Source organism: Gorilla gorilla, chromosome 1, assembly GCF_029281585.2.
Source record: "Gorilla gorilla gorilla isolate KB3781 chromosome 1, NHGRI_mGorGor1-v2.1_pri, whole genome shotgun sequence".
Lineage (NCBI taxonomy): Eukaryota > Metazoa > Chordata > Mammalia > Primates > Hominidae > Gorilla > Gorilla gorilla.
In genome coordinates, this window is record NC_073224.2 from 203,664,210 (window position 1) to 203,677,082 (window position 12,873).

The 12,873-nt window shown below is 44.7% G+C and overlaps 1 protein-coding gene across 16 annotated transcripts in view; it reads right to left on the minus strand.

The window, feature by feature from the left end:
• Positions 1–12,873, minus strand: part of THRAP3 (thyroid hormone receptor associated protein 3) — an 80,028-nt gene that overhangs the window by 1,600 nt on the left and 65,555 nt on the right. For 8 of the 16 annotated variants that reach the window (XM_004025461.4, XM_055391839.2, XM_019015335.3 and 5 more), the window contains 6 exons: positions 12,241–12,413; positions 11,098–11,209; positions 9,860–9,944; positions 6,980–7,167; positions 2,667–2,865; positions 2,055–2,198 (listed from right to left, as the gene is read on the minus strand). In XM_004025461.4, the coding sequence (XP_004025510.1) occupies positions 2,055–2,198; positions 2,667–2,865; positions 6,980–7,167; positions 9,860–9,944; positions 11,098–11,209; positions 12,241–12,413 (901 nt within the window). The remainder of the gene's footprint in view (positions 1–2,054; positions 2,199–2,666; positions 2,866–6,979; positions 7,168–9,859; positions 9,945–11,097; positions 11,210–12,240; positions 12,414–12,873) is intronic. The other 8 variants (XM_019015346.3, XM_055391901.2, XM_055391875.2 and 5 more) reach the window with 1 other exon arrangement.

Consider the following 12,873-nt stretch of genomic DNA (forward strand, 5'->3'; position numbering starts at 1 on the left):
TGAACAAGATGTGGCCAGAGCTCTCTTCTCTGCACGCACCCAAATGTGCCTTTCCCAAAAGAACCTGTGCCCTAACCCAGCCTTTTGATCCTTTTCTGCACTTCTCCCTGTCCCCCACTCCAAAAATGCCAGTGGTTCAGATCCATGAGAATATCAGTTGGGTGATTTAGGAATTTTAAGGTAACAGCTTGGGCACTGTAACGATGATTGACAATGATGATGATTCACTGAGCAAGAACCCTTAATAGTTTAAAGAAAATAAAAATGTCACTGAGCACTGAGGTAAGACATTTATGTACTATCTCATATCTACCCTATCATTATCACCTCCCACTCTGCAAACGTGGAAACAGCTTAGGAACTTTAAGCAACTCCGTATGATTTAGTATATCCTCTCTCAAAGGATGAGTTTGAGAAAGCCAATCACACCAAAACGTGCAACTCCATGTGAACTGGGTTGTTAGGCAGCTAAGAAAGGAGGCAATGCGGCTGGGTGCAGTGGCTCATGCCTGTAATCCTAGCACTTTGGGAGGCCGAAGCAGGCAGATTGTCTGAGCTCAGAATTTCGAGACCAGCCTGGGCTATACGGTGAAAACCCCGTCTCTACTAAAATACAAAAAAAAAAAAAAAAAAAAAAAAAAATTTAGCCAGGCATGGGGGTGTGCGCATGTAGTCCCAGCTACTCAGGAGGCTGACGCAGGAGAACTGCTTGAATCCAGGAGGCAGAGGCTGCAGTGAGCCAAGATCATGCCACTGCACTCCAAATGCTCAGAATCCAATGTTGGGGCTGGGGCTTTCCTGATCCTCCACCTCCACACTCTCATTTTGTATCTCCCCTGTTTTATGCAAGGAGGCAGTGTGACGAGGTAGGAAAAACACTTAACCTACATTTCATTTTTTTTCACTTAGTTCAAGGAAAGGATTAACCTACATTTCAAACAATCCTTGCTCTGACAATCTCATGAGACAGAAGGAGGGATCCAATCAAACAATGAATGAGAAAGCATTTTGAAAACCAGCAGTCATTACCTTATCAGCCCCATGACTTCAGAGTCTAAACCACCCCCCACACAAGCTAGGGTCTTAGGCTGTTGGAGCTCAGCTCAGCAGGTGTCAGCTTCTTCTGACCATGGCTGCTTGTTCACACTAAATGAATCAGGCTGGCAATACTCTCTCAGGTGGCAGATAGGAGCAAGGGAGAGGGCCTTTAATCTTTTCCCTACAGCAATCCCACTCCAGCACCTAACCCGGGCCCAGCCAACTACAATTCCCTAGAGATAAGTTCAAAGGTCCTCTAGTAGCCTCAAAGCAGCTTCCAGCAGCAGCAACCCTAGAAAAGGGATGGTGGCCACGCATAGCCATCCACACACAACCTGTTTCCTAGCTGTCCAACTGACAATACAGATCCATTCCAGCCATTTTGGCAAGTGATGGAGATTCAGCTGCTCCTTTACCTTAGTTATAACACTCACACCAGCTTGGATCTTAGTCTGCTGTTACATATCAAGGCCAAGAGAGCTCACTCAAGGCCAGGTACTTCAGCCTATAAAAGTATTAATCTGAGGGAGGCCCAGAGTGCACAGGAATGATCAACAGCCTAGATGAGAGAAGCCCCACTGGCATTTCATTTTGGAGAGACATCCCTTTCCTCAAAGAGATCCTGAGCGGTCTTTCTTGTCATTCTTGCATGAAGGAGTGGCAGAGAGGGACAGCAGCATCAGGGAAGGGTTATGGCTGTATCTACAGAAATGAGGGAGGCTGAGGTTGGTGGTGGGTGAGCAGTAAAACAAGTTCACAGACTAAAAAGACAAGACCAATGCTTCTTGCTTATCTTGGAATCCACAAACATCTTCAGTGATAAACCCTCTGAAGACCAGGACTGCCTCTCTAGAGGACACCCATCTAGTTAGCACTATGCAAGTACACATGCCCCAATGCAATAATCCTGCACATACATTTAATCGCAGTTTTGGACAAACTAATTAAGGCCTGGTATCAGCTACTGTGTGTGTCAAAGGCCCTCTAACCCTTCCTGGTTATCCCCAGACACATACCAAGTAATACTTCTTGCTTTTGGGTGTGTACTCTGGGTCCCACTCCTCTTCCCGGTTTCTTTTTTGAAAATCGTTGTTGCTGTTGTTGTTATTGTTCCCAGAGTAGTTGCCTCTGCCCCAGCCTCTTCCTCTGGCTCGAAACTGCTATTGCAATAAATGAGGGAAAAAGAACAAAGGATCATGCCAGGAATGGGGAACAACCCCCCCTGCTTTTTGTTCAAACATTTTTCTGGTGTGGAATAGACAGCTGTCTTCCAGTCATATGCTGGTCAGCTGGTTTCCAGCCATTCCCTTTCTGCTCATCTCAAGTCTGCAGCCTACACAGAGGACAAACCTGCCCCAAGGGCCTCCCTATAAACAGCAGTAGTGAAGGTTAAGTGGGGGAAGTTCTGAGACCAGAAGCCATAAGAGGCTTTCTAGCTAAGTGATTATTAACAGAAAAGTAACAAAAAACGGAAAGGCCAGGAAATGTGGGAAGGAGAACCAAAGATTCCAGGGTCTTTGGATTGGATTACTTATGTCAAAGGCAACAAAACTGGTATTCTGGTGAAACGTAATCAGAGTTGGAAGGAGCAAGGGTCTCAGAGAAAGGGGGAGAGGGGAAGGTCTTACAAAGGTTCCTCGAGCTCTGCCACCTCCTCTTTCACTTGGACCCACAAAGTCTTTGGTCCCCAGTCTTGATTTGTCAAAGCCCGTGGTGCTCTCCTCTCGTTCCTCTGTCTCTTCAGTGTACTCTTCTGCTTTGTAGGAGTGAGATGACTGGGAGGAAGAGGAGGAGGATCTGGACCTGTCTCTTGCTCTCCGATGCTTCCTGTGAAAAGAGAAGAGCCAGGGTGATCAATCATCTTTCTAGGGGACACTGCTTGGCTGGGGCCTCATGGATAAGCACAGGGCAATCAAAAGTATGCCTGTGATGGAAGAAACTGATGATGAGTAACCTTATAAAGCCAGCTCACCCCCAACCTACCCACCCAAGATACCTCCTCTCAATTCTGTCAGTCATGTTCAGTGACACATCTATGTCTGAGTCTGTGATAAACATATGACATACACAGAAGCAGGAACAAAACACAGTCCATGGCCTCCAGGAGCTCAGTCTAAGATACAGGCATGAATTAATAAGGGAGAAGGAAATTAACACTATATTGAGAGCTCCAAAGTATCTGGTACTGGGCCAGATAAATAGCTTTGTATATTATCATCTGTTAGTGCTTTCTATTACTTTTATTTCTTACAGGAATGCTACCTGTCTTACAGCGTTCTCTAAATAAACACTGTGTTTAAACACTTTACACCAACATAGCTGGCATGCAGTAAAGGACAATACAACTCAGTATTATTTCCCTCATTTTACAGGTAGGAGGCTCAGGTGAGAGAAGTGAGCAGAGCCCGGATTCTAACCTAGCTCTGACTAATTATACCACGACTCCACATATTACCTCCCACTGAGCTCAAACAGGTTGTGTGACTAAGCCTAGGATCTGGCGCAACTCTCCCAGAGTTATTTCCCTTCCCTTTCCTTCCTCTAGGGGAAATTACAGACTAGGGCAAATTAGCTTAATACGATGAGTCATTATCTATGTACTAAAGTCAGTACCAGCCCTGCCATGTGATAGTGGAGGTTACTGAATACCTCTAGGGGGCAGCAAGGCCAGGATCCCAGGAATGGAGGAGTAGCAGAGCCAGCCAAATGTCAGTAACCTATCATTGTCCTTCCCTCCCTCAGTCTTCCATTATGAAAGGCATCATGCTCCCTGCTCCTCACCCACACACACTTACTCACACAAAGGGGAAATCTAAGTTACTGTCATAGGATTCATGTAACTTCAACTCTGACCCCACTAAACATCCGTGCTATTTCAAGAGGTTTTCAAAAATAAGACTCTCTGGCCGGGCGTAGTGGCTCTCTCCTGTAATCCCAGCACTTTGGGAGGCCAAGGCGGCTGGATCACTTGAGGTCAGGAGTTCGAGACCAGCCTGGCCAACATGGCGAAACCCCATCTCTACTAAAAATACAAAAATTAGCTGGGTGTGGTGGAAAGCATCTGTAATCCCAGCTACTCAGGAGGCTGAGACAGGAGAATCACTTGAACCCAGGAGGCAGAGGTTGCAGTGAGCCGAGATCGTATCACTGCACTCCAGCCTGGGCGACAGAGCGAGACTCTACCTCAAAAAAAAAAAAAAAAAAAAAAGACTCTCAAAAGGCCTCAAATTTGAGTCTTTGCATTGTCTTTTTTTGTTTTTGTTGAGATGGAGTCTCACTCTGTCGCCAGGCTGGAGTGCAGTCGTGCAATCTCGGCTCACTGCAACCTCCACCTCCTGGGTTTAAACGATTCTCCCGCCTCAGCCTCCCGAGCAGTGGGGATTACAGGCACCCACCACCATGCCCGGTTAATTTTTGTATTTTTAGTAGAGAAAGGGTTTCACCATGTTGGCCAGGATGGTCTCAATCTTCTGACCTCATGCTCCACCCACCTCAGCCTCCCAAAGTGCTGGGATTACAGGCGTGAGCCGCCGCATCCGGCCAGCATTGTCTCTTATTAGCTGTGTGACCTGGGTAAGTCATTCTTCAGTTATATAAAAAAAGTTCTGGCTGGGCACAGTGGCTCATGCCTGTAATCCCAGCACTTCAGGAGGCCAAGGCAGGCAGATTGCTTGAGCCCAGGAGTTCTAGACCATCCTGGGCAACATGGCAAAACCTCAACTGTACAAGAAATACGAAATTAGCCAGGCATGATGGTGTACACCTGTAGTCCCAGCTGACTGGGAGGCTGAGATGGGTAGATCACTTGAGCCCAGGAGGTCAAAGCCACAGTAGGCCAGTGATTGCATCACTGCGCTCCAGCCTGGGCGACACAGCAAGACCCTGTCTCAAAATGGGCCAGGTGTGGTAGCTCATGCCTGTAATCCCGTGATTTGGGAGGCCAAGGAGGTGGGTGGGAATCACTTGAGGCCAAGAGTTCAAGACCAGCATGGGAAACATAGCAAGCCCTGGTCTCTACAAAAAATTTTTAAAAATTAGCCGGGCATCATGGTGCATACCTGTACTCCTAGCTCAGCCTAGTTGGAAGGCTGAGGCAGGAGGATCACTTGAGCCCAGGAGTTCGAGGATGCCGTGAGCTATGATCGTGCCACTGCACTCCAGCCTGGGTGACAGAGCAAGATCGTGTCTCCAAAAAAATAAAAAATAAAAATAAATAAATCACAGAATACCAGGGTTTGCAGGGGACTTGTTCAAAGTCACATCGCAAGTCAGAGGTAGGCATGTGTTCCAGGGAGAGGAAATCAGAGTTAGCTATTCAGACTCAACTCTGAAATGCTTGAGGGGTTCATGTTCCACTTCTAAGTGGCGGCCCAGGCACTACTGTACTACCACTTCCATTCCCTGCTGAGGATTCGCAGGTTCTTTATCTATGGGCGGCCCCAAAAGCTGCCAAGGCTCCTAATGCATAAGTAACACATTGGAATGGGAGACAAAGTAGAACAAAAGATCCGTGTTTGAGGTCAGCTGATACTTGTGATTTTTTTTTTTTTTTTTTTTGAGATGAAGTCTCACTCTGTCGCCTAGGCTGGAATGCAGTGGTGAGAACTCGGCTCACTGCAACCTCCGCCTCCCAGGTTCAAGCGATTCTCCTGCCTTAGCCTCCCAAGTAGCTGGGATTACAGGCGCACGCCACCATGCCCGGCTAATTTTTTTTTTTTTTTTTTTTTAGTAGAGACAGGGTTTCACGATATTGGCCAGGCTGGTCTTGAACTCCTGACCACGTGATCTTCCTGCCTCGGCCTCCCAAAGTGCTGGGATTACAGGCATGAGCCACTACACCCGGCCAATACTTGTGATCGTAAGGCACATTATTCTAAGCTTGGCTTATCTTTCAAATGGGCAAAATGGATATCACACCAACTGTTCAATTTATCTCAAGGGGTTATGAAAAACTGATATAAAAACGCGGCCAGGCATGGTGGCTCATGCCTGTAATCCTAGCACTTTGGGAGGTCGAGGTGGGTGAATCATGAGGTCAGGAGTTCAAGACCAGACTGGCCAACATGGTGAAACTCCATCTCTAAATACAAAAAATTAGCTGGGCGTGGTAGTGGGCACCTGTAATCCCAGCTACTCAGGAGGCTGAGGCAGGAGAATTGCTTGAACCCGCGAGGCGGAGGTTGCAGTGAGCTGAGATTGCGCCACTGCACTCTAGCCTAGGCAACAGAGCAAGACTCCATCTCAAAAAAAAAAAAAAAAAAAAAAAATGCTTGCTAGCTAAAGTTCAAAATCAGCAGAAGTGCTGCTTCTTACCAGAAGGTATGGGGCTTCAACTGTGCTACTTTTCGTGACACATGATTAAAAAGTCATGGAACATTCAAAAACGTAAACAGAAACATCAGGACACAGGCATGAATGTTGCCCCACAAAGTTCAACAATGCCACCTTTGTTTAAGGAGTACCTGGAACACCTCTCTTGGAACTGTCTGTAAAACTAGTTTAAAAGGCACTTAAGATCAACAATCATGTACTATCTAGTTCCACCCTGTTTCTTTGACTAAACAGTGTTATTACTTGACAATGACTTTGGGCCATTTCTAAAATACAACTTCCCCATGAAAATGTGTGATGAAAAAGGCACATCTAAAACTGCAAAAGGAATTCCCAAATGATTCTAATGATTCTCCACACCATCCCTGTGGTCAATTTAACAGATTAACTTCTCTCATGAAGCCTTCTTTGGACAAAGATCACACTATTTTGATGTAGAAATTGTTTTCAAACTAGGGACCCTACCTGACATTTACATGGATTAAAAGAAGAAACAGGTTGCTATAATTACTAACCCTAAACTCCTCTGATTTGAAAGTTCTGGTGTATAGCCCAAAGGGGACAGACAAGAAACTTAAGAGTCTGAAAGGGGTAACAGGGGCTTACGTACTTCTGTTTCTTTGATCCTTTATGAGTTTTCTCTGTTTTTTCAGCTGACCTTTCCCTTGAGTGACTGGAGTCTCGGGAATCCACTGATTCTCTCGATTTACCTCGTTTAAGATCTCTCTCCTTATGTTTTTTACGACGTTCAATATCAAGGCGGAGATCAACAGGATCATCTTTGTATTTTCCCTCACCCTATCAAAAGATAAGCCAAAATTAAGGTTTCTGGGATTCAGAGCTGTCAACTCAACCATCCCACAAACTGTGGTTTTTACTCCAATGGAGGGGTGCAGAGGAAGCACTGGGAAATGTGAGGCATCTCACCCAAGCTTGGAAGGGATGCAGGATGTCCCACAGAAGTTACTCCATAAGGATCCCTCACAGAACCCACGCCAGTTCTCCAAAACAATGATGCTGGCCTTCTGAAAATGCTATGCATTGATCTCACTTTGTTTCCTTTCTGGCCCAGTAATGACTCTGGCTAGTTTAGAAGTTGAGAAGGCTGGCCAGGTGCAGTGGCTCACGCCTGTAATTCCAGAACTTTGGGAGGCCGAGGCAGGCGGATCACTTGAGCTCAGGAGTTCAAGACCAGCATGGGCAACAACCAAAACCCTGTTCTCTACTAAAAATACAAAAATCAGCCGAGCGAGGTGGCGTGTGCCTGTAATCCCAGCTACTAGGGAGGCTAAAGCAGAAGAATCGCTTAAACCCAGGAGGTGGAGGTTGCAGTGAGCTGAGATCGCACCACTGCACTCCATCCTGGCCAACAGAACGAGACTATCTCTCAAAAAAAAAAAAAAAAAAAAAAAAAAAAGTTGAGAAGGCTAAAATTAGCTCTGGAAAAGTAGGTGGTTGGGCTGGCTCAGGATTAGCCACCACTAAGAATAGAAAAGCTCACCTTCCCCTACCTATACTGTAGTATCCACCCATGGCTTATCCTCCACTTGGAATTATCTCTGAGTACTGAGTCCAAAGAGAGACAATGGAAGACTTAAGCAGCCTTCAAAACCCTGAGTTATACTGACAAATTTCTCTAGAAAGGGAATATCAAAAACTATGGGGAATTCATAAACTGGTATTATCAGGTGAAAGGAAAGGGAAGGGAAGGGGAAGGGGGAAAGAAACCAAAGAAACAGGTAGAAAGGGAGGAAGGGAGGGAAGAAGGAAGGGAGGGAAGAAGGAAGGGAGGGAGGAAGGAAGGGAGGAGGGAAGAAAGGGAGGAGGGAAGGAAGGAAGGAAGGAAGGAAGGAAGGAAGGAAGGAAGGAAGGAAGGAAGGAAAAAACTTCTCTGCTGGCTTCCTAAGCAGTTCAGCTATGAAGGTATGTTTTGCAGCAGCAACAGCACACCTGCTCAGACCACTGCAGCAAAGTCTTTCAACAATTCTTGGGAAACTCAGTGGGGCAAAGGTGCATGGTAGTTCCGGGACATCCCACACTAGGATTTGTCTCATGGAGGTAACTCAGGGAGGAAGAAATGAGCAGTTCATTCTGCATTAATAGTTTACATATGTGAATTACTAAACTTTAAAAAAAAAAAAAGTTTAACAGCAGGAGTGACAGAAACTAGGTTTATTCTTTTTTTTTTTTCTTTTTTTTTGAGACAGAGTTTCGCTCTTGTTGCCCTGGCTGGAGTACAATGGCGGGATCTTGGCTCACTGCAACCTCCACCTCCCAGGTTCAAGTGATTCTCCTGCCTCAGCCTCCCAGGTAGCTGGGATTACAGGCATGCACTACCACACCCGGCTAATTTTGTATTTTTAGTAGAGATGGGGTTTCACCATGTAGGTCAGGCTGGTCTCAAACTCTCGACCTCAGGTGATCCACCCACCTCGGCCTCCCAAAGTGCTGGGATTACAGGCTTGAGCCACCTTGCCCGGCCGTTTATTGTTTTATCACTTAATTTGTTTCCTAACAGAGGGAACTGGGCCTCTGCATCCTCCAAAGAGCAAAAAAAGACAAAAAGACAAATGCAACACTGCTCCCAGGGGTAACACCTCCAATGAGTTGGCTTTTTTGAGGCATGGAGGATGAGATCTCTTCTGATGTTTTAAAGAAAACCTTGGGTTTTACATGGCTAGTACCAAGCTGGAGAAGGGGTACTCCGAGGAGGAAAGACGGGTGGGAGAGAAGAGAGACTGCCCAGAAGCGCCTCTCATCACATTCAACCAACAAAACAAGTATTTTTTAGAAAAGGTTTCAGCAGCATTGGAATAACCATCTGTTATTTTAAATTTCAACTGTATATGTGAATGAAGATCAATAAATACTAAGATTTTTTTAAAGCCCAATTTAGTTATTTCACAGTAAAAGATTGTATACAAGCTTTAACCTCTTAATAACAGTGTTTACGTGCACATCACTGCAAATGTAGCTGGGCCATCAAAGTAATCTTTAGCTTTAAGTAACAGTAATTGACAGATGATAGATATGGTACAATGTTAGGAAAAAAAACTGGACCAGCTGTTTAAAAACAGTCTACTTAAGTTAAGACATGAATATTTCACTCTTCTCTGACATGCATGTCTTTCTGAAATCATGGTTGGAAATAGTGCATGTATACAGTTGATTTGATAATACTTACAAGCAGAAAAATATCACAAAAAGTTTCTTCTCTCATCATGGGCACTTGTTCCAAAACTCCTCTCTTTTTTTTCTCAAGCTCACCTCAATAGACTTTGGGGTCATTTACCATATTCTAACCACTTCACAAAGGTTGTTGATACATTTAATAAAAATTAACCCTTTGTAGTTCATTTTTAGAATTATGCCCATCCTTAAAAGAAAAACACAAACTTAAGTAGAGAGTAATTTAAACAAACACATTTCTGTCAAGTTCATGCCCAACGCACTCATTTTGTTGGAATTACTGATCAAATCAACAGTTCACCTTGTAGCCAGGTTCCCGGGGACTTTTCATTTCATCATGAGCCAAACCATGTTTTCTGAATGTACTGGGGGAAATGTCTATTCTCCTAAAATTGAAAATACAAAACGATATAGTATTCCATTGTGTGAATATGATACTGGTAATATTCTAGCTCTTAAGTTGGCTAATAGATTCACAGGCATTATTTTTCCTTACGTTTCATGACTTATGTATGTATTACTTTAACTCTTATATACTTACACTCTCCCATAGGCAGACAGACACACACACACACACACACACACACACACACACACACACACACAGTCCCAGGTTCCCACAGTGTAACGGAAGTTAGAGGTTTTTGTTCTCTCCTGGTTTTGCTACACACAGAAAGATGGACTCACCCATAGCCTCAAAGATAAGGCCAACTTTGTTTCTAGTCCCTATCCACTGAACTGACTCCCACAACCAAATGGAACAGTCTTTAAACCTGCTGGGCTTTAAAATTCTGTGAGATAATCCTACAAGCTCCCGCCTCTAGCCCCCAGGCAAATTCTTCCAGAAGAATCCAACTACCCATGATTAAACTACCATGAAATATTAATATACAGGCTTACCTAAAGAAACTAGCATTAGGCTGGGCGCAGTGGCTCACGCCTGTAATCCCAGCACTTTGGGAGGCTGAGGTGGGCAGGTCACCTGAGGTTGGGAGTTCGAGACCAGACTGGCCAACGTGGTGAAACCCTGTCTCTACTAAAAATACAAAAATCAGCTGGGCATGGTGGCACACGTTTGTAATCCCAGGTACTTGGGAGGCTAAGGCATGAGAATTGCTTGAACCTGGGAGGCAGAGGTTGCAGTGAGCCGAGATTGCACCACTGCACTCCAGCCTGGGTGGCAGAGCAAGACTCCGTCTCAAAAAAAAAAAAAAAAAAAAGACAAGAAAAGAAACTAGCATTTACTCTACCTACAGAAACTCACAGTAATTTCAGGCAACATTTGCCAGCTTCCAAAAATATAGGAGTTAATCTATGTCAAAAGAGCTGTTTTCCTCAGGCCCAATGTGAGAGACTGTTGTCCCAAAGCATGTCCTGTACACTCTCAAATATAAATGCCTAGAGCTCTCTTAGAGTCAGAAGGATGTTACTGTAAATTTTGTATTAAAGGTGCATTAGCAGCAGAATTTAACAAGGTGAGTTTAATGTCTGATACAAAGTCTTTTATTATAACCTCCAGTATAAGGCCATGGTCCTTACCTGTGTATCTCTGGGCTTTTCTTGTTTTTGGCTGCCTCCTGCTCAGTTCCTCTCTTTAGGTATTTAGTAAAGCGTTCATGTAATGTCATTCCTGAGGACCCAAAGTGATGCTCTGTTGGGATTAAAAGAAACACATTATGGGCCGGGCACAGTGGCTCAAGCCTATAATCCCACCACTTTCGGAGGCCGAGGTGGGCAGATCACGAGGTCAAGAGATTGAGACCATCCTGGCTAACATGGTGAAACCCCGTCTCTACTAAAAATACAAAAAACTAGCGGGCATGGTGGCGGGTGCATGTTGTCCCAGCTACTCCAGAGGCTGAGGCAGAAGAATGTCATGAACCCAGGAGGCCGAACTTGCAGTGAGCTGAGATCCCGCCACTGCACTCCAGCCTGGGCAACAGTGCAAGACTCCGTCTCAAAAAAAAAACAAAAAACACATTATGTTACCAAAGGCAGACACAATGTTTTAACTCTTTTGCAGGAACCGGTAACCACAGAGATGCACCTAAAGTAGTTAAATCCACACAACAAACATACTGAGAAGAGGAAGGAAAAATGGCTGGTTCAAACACGGTCCCATATTGGGCACTAGATTTCCACTGTAGCTCCCATGTCTTAGGACAGAGAAACTTGAAGCTTATTCTCCTGAGAAGCACAGCACCAACTCTTGCTTGAGTTTATATTCAGATGGAACCTGCAACTGGCCCAACCCAGCTTCTCCATCACTTCTCTTAGCCATTCCCTAACTTGCCCAACCCCATTTGCCCAGGGGAATGATAGAATACTTTGGGGAAGAAATTCACACCACAAGGTCCATAAGAGATCACTTAGAGGGGAGAAGACAGAGATGCTAGGAAAGTCATTTTGCTATTGGCTTCTCAGTTTTCAACCATTTTAAATCTTTGTGTTAAGGATTTAACCTGTTCTCTTGGTCACAGGTTACTAGCATTTCAAAATGCTAAGCTCTGCAATTAAAATATGGAAACTGCTTCTTGAACAGAATTTCCTTCTAGCTAGCCCCTAGCTTCAAAGGCCCTTTAGATGAGATACAAGGTCCCCCAAAACGCCTTATCCACCCATCATTCATCCTTCTTCTAAGTGTGGAACACGAGCCTGAAGCAGGCCAGGGTCTGGACTCACCTTTAACATGGTGAACAATGGTCACTATATGTTGGGCAAACAGTTCTGAGGGGCTACGCTGAGACTGAGCTGATTGTATGTGCTGGAAAATGGAACGAAACTCCTGTTCCTTTTTGTTGCTATGGACTAGATCTCGGCAAAGCTTGCGTTCCTGAGCCAATAAGCCACTGGGTCTGAAAAAGAAATATGGGGAGGCCCAATTAGAACACAATACACAGGAAGAACATTAAAACCATAAAAATACTTTTTTGAAGAGTTTTAAATCTATCTATAAACTTCTTTTCTTCCTACCGAAGTTGAAAGTAACCCTCAGTGCACTGTAACTATGGAAAAGTATATACAAAATCTCTCTCTTCTCTTTCTTACTGGAATCTTCAAGTGGAGTGAAGTGTTAAACCTTAGTCACTGCTGGTTTTAACACACCCAACAAATGAGAAAGTATTTTAAAAGATAAACTACAGCTGGGTGCAGTGGCTCACGCTTGTAATCTCAACACTTTGGGAGGCAGAGACAGGAGCATCACTTGAGCTCAGGAGTTCAAGACTCCATTTCAATCAATCAATCAATAAAAAGATCAGCTAGCATGACCAGCCAAGGCCATTCAGGGAGGTGATGTCATGAAGCGGGAGTAGG